Source organism: Crocodylus siamensis, chromosome 1 (genome assembly GCF_052110815.1).
Source record: "Crocodylus siamensis isolate JL-2025a chromosome 1, ASM5211081v1, whole genome shotgun sequence".
NCBI classification, from domain to species: Eukaryota; Metazoa; Chordata; order Crocodylia; family Crocodylidae; genus Crocodylus; species Crocodylus siamensis.
The window spans coordinates 233,451,629-233,473,072 of NC_143395.1; the positions used below are offsets into that span (position 1 = coordinate 233,451,629).

At 45.9% G+C, this 21,444-nt stretch overlaps 1 protein-coding gene across 2 annotated transcripts in view; it reads left to right on the forward strand.

Annotated features, from left to right (window-relative positions):
* The window catches only part of ILDR2 (immunoglobulin like domain containing receptor 2), a 48,045-nt gene that overhangs the window by 15,310 nt on the left and 11,291 nt on the right, over positions 1 to 21,444 (forward strand). The window contains exons 4-6 of one of the 2 annotated variants that reach the window (XM_090059186.1): positions 8,625 to 8,681; positions 18,983 to 19,129; positions 19,895 to 20,071. In XM_090059186.1, the coding sequence (XP_089915312.1) occupies positions 8,625 to 8,681; positions 18,983 to 19,129; positions 19,895 to 20,071 (381 nt within the window). The remainder of the gene's footprint in view (positions 1 to 8,624; positions 8,682 to 18,982; positions 19,130 to 19,894; positions 20,072 to 21,444) is intronic. The other variant, XM_090059194.1, reaches the window with a different exon arrangement.

A 21,444-nucleotide genomic window follows, 5' to 3' on the forward strand; every position in this document is an offset into this window, starting at 1 on the left:
GTACATTGCAGCCTGCATGCAGCACTTGCATGTCAGGGGGAAGCACTTTGTTGAGTTCCTCAGTAGCATGAAAGTCCACTCAACCTGAGTGCACTTTTGTTCTGCCTCACCACTTGCTCACTTGTTCTGCGTGTTGCTCATCAAAGGAGGATGATCAAGAGCTTTATATACCCATATCAGTGACATGCCAGTTGCCTTTGCTTTTTTTATCCCTTGTCCTTCCAGCTTTTCCTGAGGTTTTTTTTCCTCCTTCTCTTTCTTGCTGTTTCAACATGGTGATGCCTGAAAGGATGATAGAGGCAGCTAAAGAAATATCATTTCTCAATATTATGGAACCTCCTGGGACACTTTGATTTCACCCATTGCTCTGGCTTTTATTAGTGAATTGAAAGGAGACACTGAACATAAATGCAGATATGAGAACTTCTAGTCCTAGGGGATGAATTGTAAGAGGTTTTTGGTTTGCTGTTCTTTAGAGACGGTAGTGATTTCCTATTGGGATTAGCTGGAACACTAAATGGATGACGTCTGAGAAGGTTTGAATTTGCCAACATGCATTGCATCCTCTTCCTACTGACATCTCTTTTAAAAATACACTTAATGTTGCTAATATTTGGGGTCACTGCATCATATAAACATGGGTTGGAGTTTTGAGTGAAGAAAGACTATGGCCCTTTATCATATGAATGGAGGAAATGGGCAAGGCAGAATAATGGAGAAGACTAATGAGTGTTTGAGAGGAAGGAAGAGAAAATCCCCTTGGCAGCTGAAAATGCCTGAAGCAAGGAAGTATGAAGCTGAGGGTGCTGCTAGCCAAAATAGCTTGACATTATATTAACAGCTTGTAGAAGACTGGAGTCACAAAAATAGTGGTAAATATATATCGGTGCTGGAAAACTATTTATAGAGATTTACCTAGCTGAGTGCAGGGGTTCCTCAATTTTGCCCCAGCCCAAGGCTTCATTTAACAAACTATCAGGAGCTCAATAGTTGCTTATTCTTTAATTTAAAAAAGTTGAATGGCTTATGTGCTTTTGTCTTCCTTGAATAAAGCCTGTAGAAATTATATCTGCAGTCTTCCAGCTTGAAGCACTGAGGCTGTTTAGGGTAGGTGGCTTGTTGGGATTTATCACACACCAAGATAAAGGTGTTTCTGGTCACTTTTAAATGCCATGGGCTGCCTCCCCAATTTTGACCCCAATTCTGTAAGCATGCGCTTAGGTTGAGGCATGTTCAGCAAATCCAGTGGGATTCTGTCATAAGCCTAAAAGTAAAGCATGTACTTTAAGCATTTTGCTGAATCCAAGTGAACAGCTTAATTGGCAACTTTGTCTACCCCTGTCTAGGAAGATCAAGGGAGTGTGGGAGAAAAAAAGATTTTTGACTGAGGAGCAAGAAAGAGATTGAGAGCAGCAAGGAAGGGATGCTATTTAAAAGTAAGGACAGCAATGATTATCAGATGTTTGTATTGAGGTGATACTTAAGACTTCTTAATGGGACTCAAGCTCTGTTGTGTTGTCTCTGCAGTGTTAGGGTTGGTACAGTGCATGGCTGTGGCACCACTGAGTTCATGTTAGCTCAATTCTTGTGTTTTACTTGGGTGCGAGACCCCTTTGCTGTTTGTTATCTTTGAATTCTCCTTTTGCACAGTCATTCCAGATTCACTGGGAGGGGGGAAAATAAGGTGCGACTAAACTAAAATCTGGGCTCTGTACTTCCCAAAATTTAGAGTAGTTCAGATTCTCGTCCATTAGTGACTTCTGTAATTTAGGCTTATGTTGAACACACAGATTGTGTGTTGCTTTTAATACAGTTGTTTTTCATAGCACCTGTATAATAGTATTTTCCATCTCTGGATAGCCAAGCTCCTCACCAAGGTCATGAACTATGATACCCAGTTTATAGATGGAGAAACTGAGTCACAGGTAAGCGAAGTAGACTAGCTCTCAGACAACTCAGTGAGTTGCTAGAAGGGCCAGGAATACAGTCCATAAATCATGACTGTGTCTGGTACTCCAGCTAATGGAACATCTTGCTTTGCCAGACAACTGCTGCCTTCTCTTACTCTTCATTGTACTTGGCACTGAAATAATACAACATGAGTGATACACTTATCAAATATTATTTTATTAATGAATCTCTTGGGAGTCTCAGATTCTAGAGTCACTGCATTTTAAGTAAACAACTATTAGCATCTGATGTTTTCTTGATTTCCTGTTAGTGAACACTTAAATCAATAAACTAAAAAAATGGCCATGTATGTTACCTGCCAAAATTACTGAAGTATGAATATTACAGTAATCTAAGCCTAATACATGCAGATAGGCAAAGGCAGAGGTGTAAACATATCCTTTTACTCCGTGTGCATATGGTGTACATGATATAACATGGGCAACCCCGGCATGGGTGCCAGAACATGGCGCACACAGCCATTTTGCTTGGCATACATGCTTCAGGGCAGATGGTGGGGAAGGGGCCAGGGCTGTGATGCCACAACAAGGATCTTGGCTTTCCTGCTGTCTGTCCCTGGCACACCAGCATCTTAGAAATTGAGGTTGGGGGCATCTTTGGCATTCTGCCCAAAAACATTGCTGACCCCTGGTATAACTGTTGATGTATTAGCTTTGTAAGTCGGTATGTGCCTCTGTGTATATGGGGACTTCTGTGCTAATAGGGCAGCTCTTAATCATCAAAGTGACTTAATACTAGATATAAACACTGCCACATTTGGGAAACCCTTCTATGCCAAGAGGGATGGGATTAGAAAAGGTGATGGACTCAGTGATGGGAGAGGTCTTGGCAGGAAACATCCCTCATTGGGACGACAGCTTTAAGATTTCATTTAATTGAGAAGCTGCCAACAACATCTCAGCTGCTGCTAGTCACAGTGGTTGGCAGAGGTGTTTGTGGTGTTGGCAAGCAGAAGGGTCTAAAACTCAGCCTAGGAAGACCCCTAGAGAACTCTCATAACTGTCTTTCTTTTTGACCCATAACCCTCCCTTTGTGAGCAGGGATGTAGGCCTACGGGTAGTGCCAGAGGGCAGGAGCAAGACAAGGTTTCTGTCCATTGGCATCTGTGTAGGCCAGCTGGGGGCACCGGGCTGTGCTCCTCAGCTGAACTCCTATGTGATGTAGTTTTTGCAGTTTCCTTTGCCATGCACCCATCTGGCATTGCTGTCTCTCTTTTTTTTGAATCTCTGTCCAACACCTCTTGCAGTTACTTTATTTCTAGCCATTTAGACATGCTACTTGTTGCCAAGGTTTCTTTTTTCCCCTTTCCATCTTATTTGCCAGCTCCAGCCACACGCTGCAAACAAAGGAGATTGGCATGATTAGAAGGCCTCAGTTACTAAGGTATCCATGACAACAGCTTCCTTGGAGGTCTTTGTTGCTTGCTAAAACTTTGATCTTCAGGAAGGGCTGCTGCTGTTTCTCTCTTCAATTGACAAACAGAGGAAAGAGGGATGGGAAGAAAGGAAAAGTTTACTGCTAGCAAGAAGGAACAAGGAGGAATTCATTATAGTCACACACTCTCCTAATGAATCTGCCAAGCAGCTTCCTTGGAAGAGCCTCTGATTTACGAGAGCCACGCTTTCTCTGCTCTTCTTTCTGATGCTCCTGCCGGGTCAGGGTCCAAGTGCCAGGGCACTTGTGGCTAAGACATCACTGGCATATTCTGGCATATCTGGGAAAGAAACGGTTCCCTGTGTCCCAACATCCGTGGCTCCAAACCCCTGTAAGGGCACATATTGCCATTTGCTTCTACCTGCTTACATGTTTTTGTCTGCTTTTCTTTTCTCCGGCCCTAATTATTTTTTTTATCCTTTCCTGTTCAGCCTAGAAAAGAGAAGACTTCGGGGGGATTTGGTGGCAACTTAGAAATATATCAGGGGAGAGCATCAGTGGCTGGGTGAATAACTATTCACCAAAGCGCCTCGGGAAAACAAAGAACAATGGTCATAAACTGCTAGAAGAAGGTTTCAGACTGGATACAAGAAAAAACTTAATTGTTTGTGGGACCAGACTTGGGAATAGACTCCCAGTGGGGGTGTTGTGGGCACCTACCCTTTTGAAGATCTCCAGGAGACTGGACGCACACCTTGCTGGGGTTATTTGACCCCAGCAGTCTTTCCTGCCCAGAGGGGGTGGGCTGGACCTGATGATCTCACAAGGTCCTTTCCAGCCCTGAACTTCTCTGAATAAACCCCACTCTGTTCAGTTACTTATATCCTAATTCCTGCTCTTTTTCCTGCCCCACTATTTTATATAAAAAAAAGTCTCATGTTGTCTTCCCCCCCTGGCTCTACCTTGCCTTTTTACTTTCTTGTTTTCCAGATCTGTTACTTTCCCTGGACTTATCCCCACTCATGGATTCCTTCCATCTTCCTTCCCAGCCTCATTGCCTCCTCCTCCTCTGTTACAGTCCCTAAAATCACTCTGAAGACTTTGCACCTCTCCGTCACAGTTGAGTGGCCATGGCTTCCGCTTGCAATTGAGAGGCAGCAGGTGCACGTTGGGTAGAATAACTGCGAGGCAGCTGGGGGAAGTACTTGTATGGAAAGCATAATCGGCGGTGCAGTGGGAATAGAGGCAGTGCCAACATGTCCCAGATTTTTATTGAAACAAGGACAAACTTCAAGTTTTTGAATAAAGCTCCCAGGACAATTTTGGTAAATTGGGCCATCTATTTTCTGTCACATAGGGGTATATGCTGTGATTTCAGTGATGAACATGAACATAAGGAGTTATAGCCTTTGTGTATATAGAGGAGACATTGAAACTAGACAGTCATTTCAATCCATTTATCAAAATGCCTGCAGTCCAATTTTTGAGACAGGCAGAGCAATAATAAATAGGCAGCAAAGACGGACGATCTCTTATCAGCATATTTTTTTTGTTTTTCTCCTAAATGGTTCCTTTCTAGCTCCTGCTATCTCTTTTTCAGGTTCACTTTTAAAAGGGAGAAAAAAAAGTTTGGTATTCTTGGGAGGAGCCAGATTGTTTTGCAGATCTGCACTGTGCTCGCAGGACGGGCTGAACTCGGCGAAGGTGAATTCGAATGATCGTCTCCTAGGGGAGTTCAGGGTCGGTGACCCATACTGTCCATGCCTTTTTTTGTCCAAATGTTGGGGTGTAGGGAACAGCGAATCCCAGTGATGGTGACTGCCTTAGACACCTGTTTTGCTAGACACTGAGCTGAGCCACAAATTTCTCAACCCATGGTCGTGACCCAAAAGCAGGTTGCGAGAATCTTTTTTTTGTGTCGCAAATCTTCTGGGTCTGAACCGTGCCACACCAAGAGAAGGAAAAATGTTCTGCTTCTGCCTCGTTCTCAGCCCCCTACATCCAGCCAGCGCCTCGGGCCTTGCAACGTGCTGTTCTTTCACCCTCTTGCTATATATTTTTTGCTTCACTTGTTGCTCATCATTGTGGGAGGAAAGTCGGCCTTCAATTAGCGAGCATTCATGACAAGTCTGTAATGCTACCTCCCCCTGCCGTTGCTGTGGCAACCGCTGGTATGAACAAGAGTGGCTGGGTCAGCTGTAGTGTTTGTCTGAAGCCTACTTAACAGCCGTTATTAAAAAAGAGAAGGGGGGGAGAATTACTTGGCAGTGGGGGGAGGCTGCCGGTGAATTAACTCAGGTTGGGGGAAGAATCAAAGTGCTGAAAGCTGCCTGGAGTCCAGTCATTCACTAAGGTTTTTATTTTTTGGTTGGTTTTGTTTCTTGGAAGCCAGTGGGGCTATTCAAAGTCAACAGATTTCAGTTCAGACGCGGCCTCTGCCCCGGGTTTCACTGAATTGGCCTCTCCTGCGAGGGCTTTGTGAATTCCTGCACAGCCCCAGTCCCTCAGGCCGCTGGGGAGGAGCAGCGAGAAACCTCTGTGGGTGCAGAGACAATGTAAAACCTATTGACAGGGGTGGGTGGGAGTTTTGTTGCTTTCTCTATAAAGCGTTCCTGGCCCATCTGGCACGGCAAAGAGATCCACTTTGCCCTCCTAAATCTAGACGAATCAATGTATGCTCAATGAGGCAGGGGTCTAAGTGAAGGACCTGCTGGAACAGCATGGCTGCCTGCCTTGTCCTTACAGTATTTTAGGATGTTCTTATAACAGCATTGTTTCTGACAGGTGCATCTCTGCATGCCATGCCTTACACCTACACCTGTGGTTGTACCAGTGCATTCTGCAAACCATGAAGCACGTTGCATAAAACCTAGCAGAAAATGTGAGGGGCTTGAGGGGTGGGTTTCAAACGAGAGGCACTACCATTGTGAGATGGAGTCCCGCCAACTAGGTCCTGCTCCCAGTTCACGCACCCCTGACTTATCTATGGTATCACAATCCCCATGCTAACCCTAGCTATTTTGTCATCTACTTCCCTGTGAGGTCACGGCCAGGAATGCACTTTGCATGTATGTAGAGTAAATATACAGAAGCCATGCTTTATAACAGTGTTTCTCAACCCATGGTCATCACCCAAAAGTGGGCTGCAAGAATCTTTGAAAGGGTTGCAAACAAACTTTAGAAGTGGATCAACAAACTTAAAAAATGGATTCTCTAAAGGAGAAAGACTTGGGAAACTGTGGCTTTTGCAAGCAGAGCTCTAGCCTGCAAGGGGCTTCTTAGGGCCACCCATGTCCCACACCGCCCTTCTACCCTCCCCACCCAACACACTGAGGAGGCTGGGTCCTGGGGGAAGGTGGCAGTGGGTCAGGAGGAGAGGCACTGGGTCAAGACTGGCCATTGATATTTACAAATGGGTCCTGGTACAAAATAAAGGTTGAGAACCACTGCTTTATAAAGCCATGCCATATAAGCATGCGTGTCCACAAGTATATCTTGCATGTGAATATTTCATGTGTGAATAGTATGCAATATATATATTTTACATTTTTTATTTTTATTTATATATATATATATAAATATAATAAAAAAATAAAATGCAGGAGTTATGCTTTCATGCATGTTGTCTAAACAAGGCATATCTTTTACATGCATGTGGAGCTTGTGTGATGTAATATACTTGTGATGCAAAGCCTACATCTGTTGTGCATGTCTAGAGTGTGCCTGTGATATACAAGATTTAACTGTAGGCATGTACTATGTATGATATGTGGCTGTGAATAGTTTTGTCCTTCTAGGAAATACCCAACAGAGAATTCCATGAAACTTTGGACATCTAGATGTTTATGTTGCTATAGATTGATGGAGAGGGCCCTATTTTAAAGTAATAAACCAGGAGCAATTTATCTGCAGGATCAGCTTTTCATCTTCTGCTAAGGCTGAGAGAGCTTTTCATGACTGATGGTGTTACAGCAAGTACCAGAGCAGCTTTATGTTGCAACTGGTCGCAAAGCACTGCCTGAATTTCGAGTGAGTTAAGAATGTCTGCTGGAGCCATAATGAAGCATTTTCAATCTCTACAGAAGCTCTATAAAAGCAATGAGATTGAGGGGGAATCTCTTTTATTATGCTTGCAGGAGATGCTAGAAGGTGAGGAGCTTTAGTTTCACTTTTCCACTTGTCTGAGCTCTGCTTCATGCAGGACCTGAGGAACGTGTATGGAGGCAGGAAGTGCAGGGATTAGAAGAGGCTTTACACCTTTGCTCTGACTTACACTTGGCTGCCTTCATTATGTCCCACCCCACTTTTGTGTCATTTAGATGTCAAGGTCTCCTCCTCTTGGCATGTCTGTAAATAACCTAGCACAGTGTGGGTGCTATATAAGAACACACACCACTTAAATGGATGTAGGGGCACTGTGGCTATACACAGGGTATGGATGCATACAGTGTACCTTAATGATATGTAAGGCTCATGTTGGGTATTGGAACTGAATTCAGGACATGTTCCTAAAACAAATAGGCATCAGGCTACCTGTTGGGCTTGGATTTGCTTACCTTAACTCTAAACTGAAAATCTGTACTTAAAATTTGAAAGAACTTGCTTTTTCAATTTTTTTAAGCCTGCACTGCACTCTTTTTTTCCTTTTCTTTGCTTGTGCATCAGCTTTGTAACATATGGCACTTCCAGATTTCTCAAGGTGTCCTGTTATAAATGACACCCTCTCATAATCATGCTTGTGGGCTTCTCCTGTGGACCTGCCTGTAAAGCTGCAGCGTCCCATACAGAAAAACATCATGTGCACATATAGGGAGTGGTTGTGGCTGACTTGCCTGGGTCACTGGGTTTCAGTTTTTCCCTAATCCATCTGACTCTGGGCTCATGCTCTTTCTTACACCACTGATAAATTGTTTTGAGCAAATGTAAACATTATGCTTGAGCATGATTTCTGTGTGAATTCTGCACATAAGTAACACAGGACCAGGAACCCCATACCCAGTAACCACGCTGAGGGGGTCTCCCCTCTTTTTCAGTTGAGGCATAGAGTGACAAAGAGCTCTGTTCCTGATTGTCTCCACTCCCACTATGTAGAGACTGGCAGATGGCTGGAGACCGCTATCCAGTGTCAAGCAAAGCTAGTTACCATAGAGAGTATATGAAACCTGTGAATGGCAGAGGTCACTTTGCTGAATGCAGGTGGATCAGAAACTAAGGCAGGGGCTGGAAAGTGTTTTTCCTTGTACTAACCTCTCCTCTTCTCCTCCTTCTGTCTTTTCTAGGCAGGACAGGGCTGCTTGCTGATCTCTTGCCCAGTTTTGCTGTGGAGATTATGCCAGGTATTCAGTCATTTCACCCTTCATTTACCCTTCCCCTGTTGCCTTATCTGTCTGTCCATGAATTTCACTGCATGCTCATTACTTCTTATCTATAAGTATCTCCTGTATTCTGGAAAACAAATAAACACAATCATTTATTGGAAGTGCATGTTGCACTGAGACCTGTTAGACCTCACTTGGGGCTTGGGGAAGAGCGTATTCTGCTGGGCTGCAGAAGATGGCAGTAACTGGGGTAGAATCAGGTCCAGTGTTGGACCAGAAATTCAACTATACATCCATATATAGTGCGCTTATACTGCTGTGACTGGGTCAAAGGTCCTTCCAAACCAAGAAGCTCAGAGAACTAGCAGGGCCAATTTCCATAGCCAGCAGCACAGAAAGGACTGATGTAGCTAGCATCACCTTGGACTCCTCAGGCACCTGTTTACAGGTGGGTTAGCACAAGTCTAAAGTGGAGCTTTAGAGAGACATTGGAGAGAGATCTCTGGAGCTGTAGAGAGACATTCTGACTATGGTGCAGTATTCCTGCCATGACTGGGGGTGCCCATTTTATCCATATAAAGTGCTCCTGTGTGCCTATACAAGCCTGGGTGTACACTGCTGTATGCCCCAATACAGAAAAAACTTTGGATGTGGATTAGTAGGAGAGCAGCTCAGAGGTGCACCCCTCCGAGAGGAGGGACAGTAGGTAGACATCAGGCCAAAAGGGTACTGTTCATCTGTGCCGCAGAACTAACTTACCTTTGGGGATTTAGCTAGAGCCAGATTGCTGGGCTGGGGCATGAAGGCTTCCAGGACTGCACAAGTCTGAATAGAGTAAGAACTGTTCAACCTAACAGGATCCTAATTTTAGTCTCTCTCCCACCCCCAAATTGGAGCTAGTCTGAGACTGTCAATCAGAAGAAAGAAATGAAAAGACATACAGCCCTGGGCTCATCTGAGATGACCATAGTCTGATCTCCACTACAGATTCTCCTATAAAAGAACATGACTAATTATATACGTGAAAGGGAGGATAATCTGTCTTTGAGACCCAAATGGAAAGGATGGCAAAGACCCTCATCTTAGCAATTACACTGGAGCCATCCAAAGGGCTGACTTGATAGGAGACTGAGAAATAACCACAGGGCTTGATATATCACTGTTTTCCATCTTCTGTCATCACTAACACCAGCAGTTCTCAACTTTTTAGACTCAAGACATCCTTGTTAGACTTGAAGCAGTCCATGGAAAATGCCAGCTCTTAGTTTTCACTCATTTTTTGACTACAGAAAAAGAATAGAGCAATTCTCCTGTTGCAGAGAACTCAGACCACAACAGGGCAGAATGTTTTAATACTAGGGATCCGTATTTGAAATCCCTGGGTTTAGCTTGCAAATCCTGTTTGCACGCATAGCAACGCTAATGTTGTATGGCATCCCATGGTATACTTGAAGGGATCTCAGGGCACCATAAGGTGCTGTGGCACCCTAGCTGAGAATCACCGATTTACACCTTTGCAAAGTCAGTGTTGAAGATGACCATATTAATCAGGTAAAGGGTGCAGAGAAGAGGTGCAGATTTCAGCCTTGTATATCATGAGTATATTACTACTGTTACCTAAATAAACAGTGCAAGACAGGGTCGGACATCTGCATGTACAAAATGTGTATCAGTAGGTTTCTTGACAGTTAGATCTTGTAATCATTTGAGCTTCAGTGTCACATGAATTTAGTCCAGGGGCAGGCCATTATTTCAGGCGGAGGACCACTTACCCAGTTCTGGCAAGCTGTTGAGGGCTGCATGGGTAGCTCTGTCCCTTGACAGGTGCCCCACACCCTGGTCACCGTCTTGGGACCAATGTCCCAATGTCTTGGGACCAATGTCTCAGGGCCAGCACGGGTGGGGCCCAGAGCAGGGTGCAGGCTGGCAGGGGTCTGTGGAGCTGAGCTGGGCTGCACCAGCAGGGAGAGTGGGGAGCTGGCCCAGCTCCATAGAGCCCCCGCTGGCTGGGACCCCATGTTCCTGCTCACTCCCAGTGCCCCCCTGTCCTCCCTGCTGCAGCTGCTCACAGCCCATGTGGGGCTGTCCGGAGCAGGAACAGGCAGTGCCACGTGGGCTGCGAGCAGCTGCAGCGCAGGATGCTGGGCACACCGCAGAGGAGGGGCTGCTTTTCTCGTGCTCAGCACCAGCTTGTAACCTGCCCCCGCTGCCAGCCTGGCCACACCGGCTCCGGGCTCACCTGTTGGGGCTGTGCCGTGGTGGCAGCAGCTGTGGCCCCCCCCCGCTTGCCATATTGGGCAGTGTTTGCCACTGCTGCCTCTGGGCTGCTTGGCGCATGAGCTCTTGGGACCGTGCAGCAAGTGGGGGGGGGGGGGGGCCGCAGCTCCTGTTGCAGGAGCCCAACGGACTTCCCTTGGGTCCTACTGCTCCTGGTTCCTGTCATTTTTTTACAGGAACTAAGGGCAGATCAATCTTAATTTTCTAAAATTTTTAGGGGCCCTGCGGGCTGGATAGAATGGCCTAGTGGGCTGCATCTGGCTTGTGGGTCATATTTTACCCACAGTAATACAGAATTACTGTGTGGAGAGATAACAATGGCTTTCCTCGGAGAAGGGTAAGGGAATGGTATCACAGGGTACCCCCAAAATTTTTTGTGATGCCCCGCTCTGTGGGCAATTGCCCAGCTCCTGTCTATCACACCTTGATGTTAGTGGTTATAAAGAGTGTGAGAGGCTGCAGTGATCTTATTGTAGTGACCATCTTATCTGCAGTCAAGGCCTTATGGGCCAGTTGCATAGCTCTGTACCTCCCCTACACCATGCCCCATGCCTCACAAATGGCATCCTTACAGATGTTCTATCAATTGCATATGCAGCCCTTCTCTGGGCCTTCTGACTCCTTGGCCTTTTTTAGCCCCACCCCAGGCCCTCAAACCCCTTAGCCTCTTCACATAGTTCCTTCCTGGGCTGCTAGACTGCTTTGTCTCCCTCTTGGCTCCTCTTGGGTTGTCAGACACCTTAGTCTCACACAACCACTGCCTGGGCTACCAGGCACCTCAGTCCCTCTCCCGGCTCCTCTCTCTGGCTTCCAGCCCCTTTGGTCTCTCACCCTGGACCCTTTTGGCCTTCTATTTTCCTGGCCACTCTCCAGGCCCTTGTATCTGTCTGGTCCTGCACTCTATTTCTAGCCCCCCTCGCTGGGCTGCTGCATGCCCCTTGACCCCTCCTCCTGGCCGTGGTCACACAAGGACCCTCGGCTTTTCCTAGGCCCTGGCCCTACCTCAGGCCAGTTGAGAACTCCAGGCTGTCCCAGATCTGGCAGTCTGTTTTACCCCATGGCCCCTCCTGGGCCCTGGCCTCACACCGGTCAGTTGAGATTCCCAGGGTCAGTCCTCTGGCTGTCAGCCCTCACATCTCTGTGGGTCTCTTGGGCCCCTCCATAGACCACTTTGTCTCTCTGGGCTCACCTGGAGCCCTTCATAGGTCTTCACTAACAGAACCGTTCCCTTTTCTGAGCTCATCTGGACCCCTCAATAGGCCCCCATACTCTGCCTCACTCACTGGGTTCACCCAGACCCTTCAGTAGGTCTCTGAACCACTCTGCTCCCTGCTGAAGGCTCACCTGGCCCTTCAATAGACCCACAGACTCTCAGCTTGCCTCCCAAGGCTCTATATCCCATTCTGAGTCTCCAGGAACCTCCTCCATCCCCTTAGTTCCTACTCAACCTCCAGACTGCTCCAGATGTTATTCTCCTTGCTGGCATTCAGGAGCTGCAGCTTTCCTGCTGGGAGATGTTCCTTCACCAGCTCTTAAAACATTACTGCAAGCCAGTCTGGGCTTATACCCTGTCTAAGCCCAGCCGGGCTTCCATCAGCTGACTCCTTTCTATAGGCCTAGCCTCACCTGCCAACTCTCTGGTCAGCTGACTCTGCAATTAGCTCTGACCCCCACCTGCCCATGGCTCCACAGGCTGACTGACCTCTTAAAGTGACAGGCAACCCAAGTGCCCTACCACAAATGGAAGATTTAATTCAATAAACTCCCAGATTTATGTCTGATAATGGATCTAGTAGGTTCCTTTGCTAGTTTTGTATCCTCACCACAAAAATGAGACCCTGACTTTGTGTGCAGTAAAGTCCTTCTGAACTCCCAAGACCTATGTATACAAGACATTGTTCTCACTAGCTAGGCCAGAATTGATCTATTGCAACATATATAATGTGTATCATGAATCCAGTTTCTTTTTCTGTTCCTGAAATGTCTGAAAGCAGATCCCATCCTTATCTGGACTTGAGGAATTATTTTTCCATAGGCTTTTTTTGCTTCATGGCTTGACTGTGAACAGACACCAATAGCATTTGCTACTAGAGATCTGAAATTGACCTGTGTCATGTAGCTGTGTCTGATTGTTTGTGTCATGTGATATTGTTTCTTTCCTTGGTTGGATGAATGCAAGTACCATAAAAAAGAAGAGGATTGGGAAAATAACCACAGGACCTTAAAGGTTCTCAACCTTTTTTGTACCAGGACTCATTTGTAAACATTGCCAGTCCAAACCCAGTTCCCCTCACTCCTGACCTGCTGTCCCCTACCCCTAGGCCCCAGCCCCACAGTGTGTGGGGCAGGGGGTGGGTGTATAGAGCAGGAGGAGCCCCAAGCTACCCCTTGCAGGATAGAGCTATGCCAACCTGCAAGGGAAAACCATGGTTCCCCATGCTTTTCTTTTTTAAAGGAGAATCCATTTTTAAAGTTTGTTGATCCATTTCTAAAGTTTGTTTGCAACTCTTTCATATAGTCTTGTGACCCACTTTTGGGTTGTGACCCATAGGTTGAGAAATGCTGCCTTACCCACTTCCCTCTAGGAAACTCTAAGTAAGAGTAGAGCATAGAGTATGCTCCTGAGTCTTTGAGTCCAATCCACTGCCTTTCAGGTAGTCGCATTGTATAATCTCTTTCATAAAACGATCATGCTGCATCTTAAAAGTAGCTAGGTTTTTTGCCCCTGCTAGTCCCTTTGAAAGGTTATTCCAGAACCTTTCTTCTCCAATAATTAGGTACCTTCTTCTGGTTTCCATGCTATATTTATTCGTGGCTAGTTTATATCCACCTTTTCTTGTGCTAATGCTTCCCATTAGCTTAAAAAATTATTTCCCCTTCATTATGTTGACCCCGCTAATGAATTTTGGCAGGGTTAATGAATTATAGACAGTACATCATATCTCCTCAGCCTTCATTTTGCTAGTGTAAAGCCAAGCGCTTTTAGACTCCTCTCCTAAGATGGCTCTGATAATCCTGCCAGTCCTTATCTGCATTTGTCTGAGTTTTGAATCTTTCTTGATCATGGCTAAAAAGAACTATATGCAGCATTCCAGATGAGGATTCAAAAGGGCCTTGTATAATGGCATTAATATTTCCTTATCTCTGCCAGAAATACTTTTCCTGATGCATCCTGGGATTGCATTAGCTTTTTACCTGGCCATACCACATTTGCAATGCATGGTTATGCTGTGATCAACTAGTAAGCCCTAGGACCTTCTCCTCATAAGTAATTTCCAACTGATCAGCTTCCAGCCTTTAGCAGAAATTCTTGTTAGTCCTCATGTACATGACCTTGCACATTGTACTGTTTAATTTAATTTCATTTATATTAGGCTAGCCCTAGGGTCATCCACTTCTTCCTGTATGATACCCAGATCCTCCTCTTTACTGACGATGCGGTCCAACCTTGTCTTTATCAGCAGTTTTCATAAGTGCATTACAGTCTTTTTTGCCAATGTTGTTAATGAATATATTAAATAAGATTTCCAAGATCAATCCTTGATGAACTCTACAGTGACCTTAGAGTTACCTCCTCCTAGCCTGCTACTTCTGCTTTTAATGCTACCTATAGTGACAGAGAGCTAGAATTTTCTTTTTATAGTAAATTTTTAAAAAGAAATGACATGTTATAGAACCAAATCTATTTGTAAACTCAGGTCTAATCAAACAAACAGTTCTTGTTGCAAATAATGGTGGAAGGTATTTAAAAAATGTCAGAACACTTCCCTTGGTCATTGTTAAATAATGGGCTTTGTTTTGGAAATGCTGAAACATTTTAATGTTTTTAAAAGAAACTTCTCACTTCCAAATGACATTTTTAATTAAAAATTGACCTACATTTAAAAAAAGTTTTAAAAATTATTGAACAACCCAAAAATCAAATAAACTGTTTTGTGTTGGGTTGAACAAAATATCTTGATTGTCCAAATTACTTTTTTCAGTAATTCTGGACACACAGTTTTTGCCAAAATGAACCCCAACATTTCTGTTTGGTTTGACCTGACCAATTTATTTTTTTAATGTTTTGACTGAGTGGCCAGAATGAAAACCCATAACATGTTTTACCCTATCCCTTTCCCACCTTTTGATTTTTGTACTGAGCTTGCCCTGCTTCATTTAATGCTTACCCATTCAGCGTTATACCAAATACTTTGCTGAATTGGATAGATTAGATTTACAACCCTTGCTTTGTCTCCCCATCTTCACTGCACAGCAGCCCCACATGTTCTTTCCTGGCTGTCTTTTGAGTTATCTGGCTATTTGTTTTAATTTCCTGTGCAAGGTCTAATTTGGCTTGACTTCACTTCCTGACCCCTATGACATGGCTGACTTTATTGAACAGGTTCTGCCCCCACCCATTTCTTATTTGTTGTCATGGGGTGTGGTGGCATAGTTATTAAGGTGTTTTTCTAGAGCCCTGAAAGAATAAGTTCAAGCCTTGCTTTGGACTTATGCCAAAGCCTTCCAAATCAAGGACAATAAGAAGTCTTTCTTTAGGTAAGTAGAGAACAGAAGGAAAACAAATGGTAACGTGGGGCCATTGCTTAACTCAGGACAGGTGGTTACCAGCACTCAGGAGAAAACTGAATTCCTGAATGACTGCTTTACTTCAGTATTTTACCAAAACTAAAGGGAAAATCATACTGGTTAAGTTTCAGAATGGGCATGGTGGGAATGGCTGCCTTCCTACTATTGAAGCTGAGCTGGTGTGTGATAAGTTAGACATTTATAATTCAGCAGGGCTGAATTAACTTCATCCGAGAGTGCAGAAGGAGCTGGCCAAAAACATAGCAGGACCTCTGGTGAAACTGTTCCAAAACCTGTGGTACTCAGGGGAGGTCCCTGAAGACTGGAAGAGAGCCAGTGTTGTGCCCATCTTCAAGAAGGGGAGGAGAGAGGATCCAGGCAACTGTAGGCCAATTAGCCTAACTTCTGTCCAAGGGAAAATCCTGGAAAAATTCATTAAGGAGTCTATGTGCAATATGCTTGCAGAAGGTAAGATTCTGAACAACTGCCAGCATGGGTTTGTTGCGGGCAGGTCTTGTCTTGCCAATCTCATCTCCTTCTATGACCAGGTAATTCACCACTTGGGTTAGAGAGAGGAGGTCAACATTGTCTATGTAGACTTCCAAAAGGCCTTTGATCTGGTATCCCATGATGTTCTCATGGGAAAATTGGAGGACCGTGGGCTTAACTGCTCAACAGTTAGGTGGGTAGGAAGCTGGCTGCAGGGTTGGACCCAGAGAGGTCTGATGAACAGATCTGTGTCATCCTGGCAAAAAGTGGCCAGTGGTGTCCCTCAGGGGTCCATTCTTGCTCTAATGCTGTTCCACATCTTTATCAATGACTTGGATGTAGGGATGAAGAGCTCACTGGCCAAGTTCGCAGATGGCACCAAGTTATGGGGGAGCATGGCCTTGCTTGAAAATAGGCTGCAGATACAGGCAGACCTAGACAGGTTAGCAAGTTGGGCAGATCAAAACCAGATGAAGTTTAACATTGAAAAGTGTAAAGCGCTCCATTTGGGGACGAACAATCCCCAACATACTTACAGGCTCGGTGGCACCCTACTGACTAGCACCATGACTGAAAGGGACCTAAGGATAATAATAGACCACAGTATGAACATGAGCTGTCAGTGTGATGCTGTAGCCAGCAGGGCAAACAATACTCTGTCATACATCAACCGATGCATCTCAAGCAAAACCAAGGAAGTGATTCTTGCACTTTACTCAGTATTGGTGAGACTACAACTGGAGTAGCAATTTTCGCGCATATAGCCTGCACCCATGTATAACCCATGGAAAATTGTGTTTTTGTAAAATACTCCGTGTATTCCCTGCACCTATGTATTTCCCACACCTGAAAACATGGCCGCAAGTGCGGGCTCTGCTGGGCTTGCGGGCTCTGCAGGGGAGGGGAGGGATGAGGAGCTGGGAGCTGAAAACCCCGCTCCCTGCTGCCGCCACCAGCCGCAGTCTGCTGGGCATGGCCGCCGGAGCCGGAGCTGGAGCCGGAGCCTGCAGCTTCTCATCCCTTCACTCCCCTGCAGAGCCCACAAGCCCATCCCCAGCTGCGGGCTCCAGCTCCGGCTCTGGTTCCGGCAGCCGTGCCCAGCAGAGTGCAGCTGGTGGCCGCAGTGGAAGCCCACAGGCGGGGATGGGCTATGCTGTTCTAAAGACTCTGCATAGTCCTCACCCTTGTATAGCCCGCACCCACCTGTCAAGTTTGTAAAAACGTCTATAGCTTGTGGGCTATATGCATGAAAATATGGTACTGTGTCCAGTTTTGGGTGCCGCGCTTCAAAAATGACATGGGAAAGCTTGAGAGAGTCCAGAGCAGAGCCACCTATATGATCAGACTTGTAAGCCAAGCCATACGAGGAGAGCCTGAGGGACTTGGGCCTCTTCACCCTAAAAAAGAGAAGGCTGAGAGGGGACTTGGTAGCAGCTTACTGCTACACCAGGGGAATACATCAAGGGCTCGGTGAACAGCTGTTCACCAGGGCACCCTTGGGAAAAACCAGGAGTAATGGCCACAAACTTCTGGAAGACCATTTCAGGTTTAACACTAGGGAAACTTCTTCACAGTCAGGGTGTCCAGACTGTGGAATAAACTCCCTCCAGAGGTGGTACAATCGCCTACCCTGGAAATCTTCAAGAGGAGACTGGACAGTCACCTTGCTGGGGTCACCTGACCCCAGTTGTCTTTTCTGCCTAGACTGGGGTGGGGCTGGACCCAATGATCTTGTGAGGTCCCTTTCAGCCCCTTCCCATCTATGGAACTATGAATCTATGCTGGATTCAGAAACTGGTGTGCCTTAACTGTGCTAGCCCAGTGGTTTCAGTAGACCTTTACCTTGTCTGCTCTCTTCTTATTCCTAATGACCTTCCTGAGGTGATCATTCATCCAGTTGGGGTCTGGAGCTCTTCCCTACAAGGATTCCCTGTGCTCAGGATGCAAATTCCAGATCATTTTTACATATCCAACTCAAAGAAATTCTAGGCTTCTTCTGCATTCATGCCTCCAAGACCTCACTCTAGTTGACTTCACTTAGCTTATTCAGGTTTGTTGATCAAGATCCTTGGTTAAAGACCTCTCCTTCCAGTACTGTAACTAAAGCGGGGTTTCTGGGGTAGCAGCCCCAGGTGATGACATGGGAGGGGAAGGGGGCAGGAAATAGCAGCTGCTGTCTGGCCACACAACCGTGTCAGCCATTGCATGCATTGTAGCTACCCTGGGAGCCTGGCTGACTTGTCAGGCCTCTCTCTCCTTCAGGTTAGTTTAAACCAAGTAAACCTGTGGCCGGTTTGTTTCCCATGGCTACCTGTTCTGTACTGGCCTCATGGCTTACCAGTATTAGGACATTTTTAATGCTTTCCTTTCTGGGCTGCAGGCAATAGCCATAGAAAAATATGACTGCTACCAGGTTCCTGACTGGGTACAGAGCCTGAATGTAGTGTTTTCTCAGCACATTCACAAGAGTAATTGTGTGCCTAGGACTAGTTGTGAAGGGGCAAGCAGAGCCTTGTCTGTCTAATTTACCAGCCTAATTATAGTGTGTTTTACACTATCATTAAGACTAGAATGTTGTTGGAGAGCAAACACAAACGGGGCACAAACATGGCCGGAGGAAATGAATCTTTAATTGCTGGCAATGTTCATGGTACATGCTTTGCAGCTTGTACAGGTCTGCCTACTGTGTCCAGAGACAGTGACAGAACAGGACTTGTTGCTCCATTTTGGTCACCCACGAGCATTCCCTGTGTTCATCATGGGCAGAAGGAGTCTGTTTCCATATTTCTTCCTCTGACTTTTCCCCCCTTTCATCTCACATGTGGAGAGGGCCCTGCCTCCTTAACTCTCACTAGGAAAGAATACTTTTATTATCCTCCCTGTTTGTTCTCTCCTAATGCATCCTACTGGAAAAGTGCAGTCCCCATTGCCTTTGAAACATGTTGTGGCTTTTTAGCATCTGTTCTTTCTGTTTTTGTTTCCAGAGTGGGTGTTTGTGGGCCTGATAATCATGGGGGCTTTCCTGTTCTTCCTCCTGATTGGGATCTGCTGGTGCCAGTGTTGTCCCCATAGCTGTTGCTGCTATGTTCGTTGCCCCTGCTGTCCGGATTCCTGCTGCTGTCCACGGGCATGTGAGTGATCAGGTCCAGCACTGACCAAATGAAAAAACCTTCCCCCATATCACTTCTACTCTGTAGAAGAACAGGAGGAAAAACTCTTAACACTCCCCACACACTGTCCTGCTTGACAGAAAAGCCAGTTATTACGAGTGAAGCACCTGACCTGTACTTAAATGGTTGAGTGCTCTGAGTTAATTAAGAATGTAATTTCCAGAGCCCTCCTATCAGCGAGGTGCTGGCAACCATGTCTGTTCCTTTTAAGTGTGAAATTCCCCCTCCCAAGGTCACAGTCCTGTCTGTTTGTTAGAAAGTGTTGGGATTACAAGCAGGGTACACCAGGGGAGCCCATGTTCCCACAGTGCAAAGTAGCTATCCACTAGAGTTTTGCAAAACACCTGCAACAAAGCCAGGTTCCATTCTAAAGTCATGCTGAGATCCCACAAGCCTTTTAAGTAAGCTTGCTACTTGAAAGACTTAGTTTGGTCTTCAAAGTGAACTGATATAAAGCCAAGTCAGAAATCCAATGCATCCCTCCTTTATAAGCTGAATGCCCTCCATTATGCAGATTGGTGGGAGTGTTCAGTAGAGAAATAATTTTCTAGATACTCCATTTAGGAAGGAACCTACTTGTTCTTATGGATTCATTCATGATGCCATAGATGGCTGCTAGAGAGGCAGTCACTGTTATCAGAGCAGCAGCAAGAGTACTGTTGGAGAGTCTACTGGCAGGGCAGGGCAGGGCAGGTGATTCATTGCTAATTCTTGCCTTCTTTTCAGTGTATGAAGCAGGCAAGGCTGCTAAGGCTGGATACCCGTCTGCTGTCACTTCCATCCCAGGTCCTTACTACATCCCTACCGTGCCGGTAGCTGGCATCCCATCCCCTGCTGTGCTGATGGAGAAGTCGCATCCCCCTCCCCTAGCCCCAAATGACTCCAGCGGAGGAAGCCAAAATGGTAATTTACAACCTGTCTGTCTTGGGACCTTATCAGAACAGAGTCCTTGGTGGAGCACAGCTGGAGGGGGAGGGTTAGTTTATTTAGAGAACAATGCTATCTGAACATAGATCTGAGAAACTTACTTTTCATCCTGGTTCTGACACATTCATGCTTTAGGGTAGGAATGTCCAACTTCTTTGGCCCTGTGGGTTAGAGCTGGCCCTCATGACTTCTCAAAGGCCAGGTGACCCACCTCTGGTAGCAGGGCAACAGCTGGTTTGTTGGCATGGCTCTGGAATTCAGGGTGTGAATGCTGTCACCACTTTTCCCCATTTTTCTCCTGCTGTTGATTTGAGTCTTCAGTGGTGACCAAAGTACCCAAATTTGTTGGTGGGCAAAGGCAAAGGGGTGAGTGGCAGCAGCATCTTCCCCTGGCTTCTGGAGTGGCGCTGGTGCAGCAGTTCCAGCAATTGCTCTGACAAAGCTTGCAGGTCAGAGTTTAAAAGGCCACGAGTTGAACAGCCCTACTTTAGGGCAAGTCTTTCAGTGTCTGTGTCTGTGCCCTGTTAATGCCAGGCAGTAGAGACCGAGATACTGTATGCTGGCTCCAAGCATGCTACCTTCAGAGCCAAAAGCAATAAGCCACTTCAGGGTGGTGCTGCACATGGGCCAGGAAGCTCTTTCTGGCACATGTTCAGTGGCTATACTATGTCCAGTTTGGGAGGGAGGATGCGTGGAGGGTATACGGCATGTCTTGGTACGCAGCTTCCTGTCCTGTCATTGAGCAGTATGCACACACCCTTAACCACTTTGTAGCTCAGCACCTGCATCAGTAAAATGGGAATCGCCATGGTCTCCAAAAGTAAGCAGTTGTATGGCTCAGCCTACCCCTTTCCCTTAGCCATGTATACTGACATACATACACAGACCCAGCCTCTTGCCTCCACACCTGAGAGTCTAGCATTTATCAGCTCCCATCTCCCAGAATGTAGTTTACAGGATGGACAGCACAGCAACAGGAATTCTGATATAGTCGGGTCTCAGGTCATGCAGGACTTTAAAGATGAGGATCATGAACTTGAAATTAGATCTGGGACTGGATCAGCAGCAAGTTTATAGCATTTCTCTATTATGTCTATTCTACCAAGCTGAGCCACTTCACCCACTACTGAGAGTCACCTCTGGAGAACAGCACAGCAGCTGCTTCTCAGCACACTGCAACACTACATGACAATTTAGGATGACACATGGAAAAGAGGCCTGTTGTCATTTAAAACTGCAGAATGCATTTGGGGAGGAGGAATGTAAGCAGCAGTTATCAAATGCTAAATGTTATCATGATGTCATATTATAATGACACCACTGAAAAGGCAATTAACCAGTTCATGCAG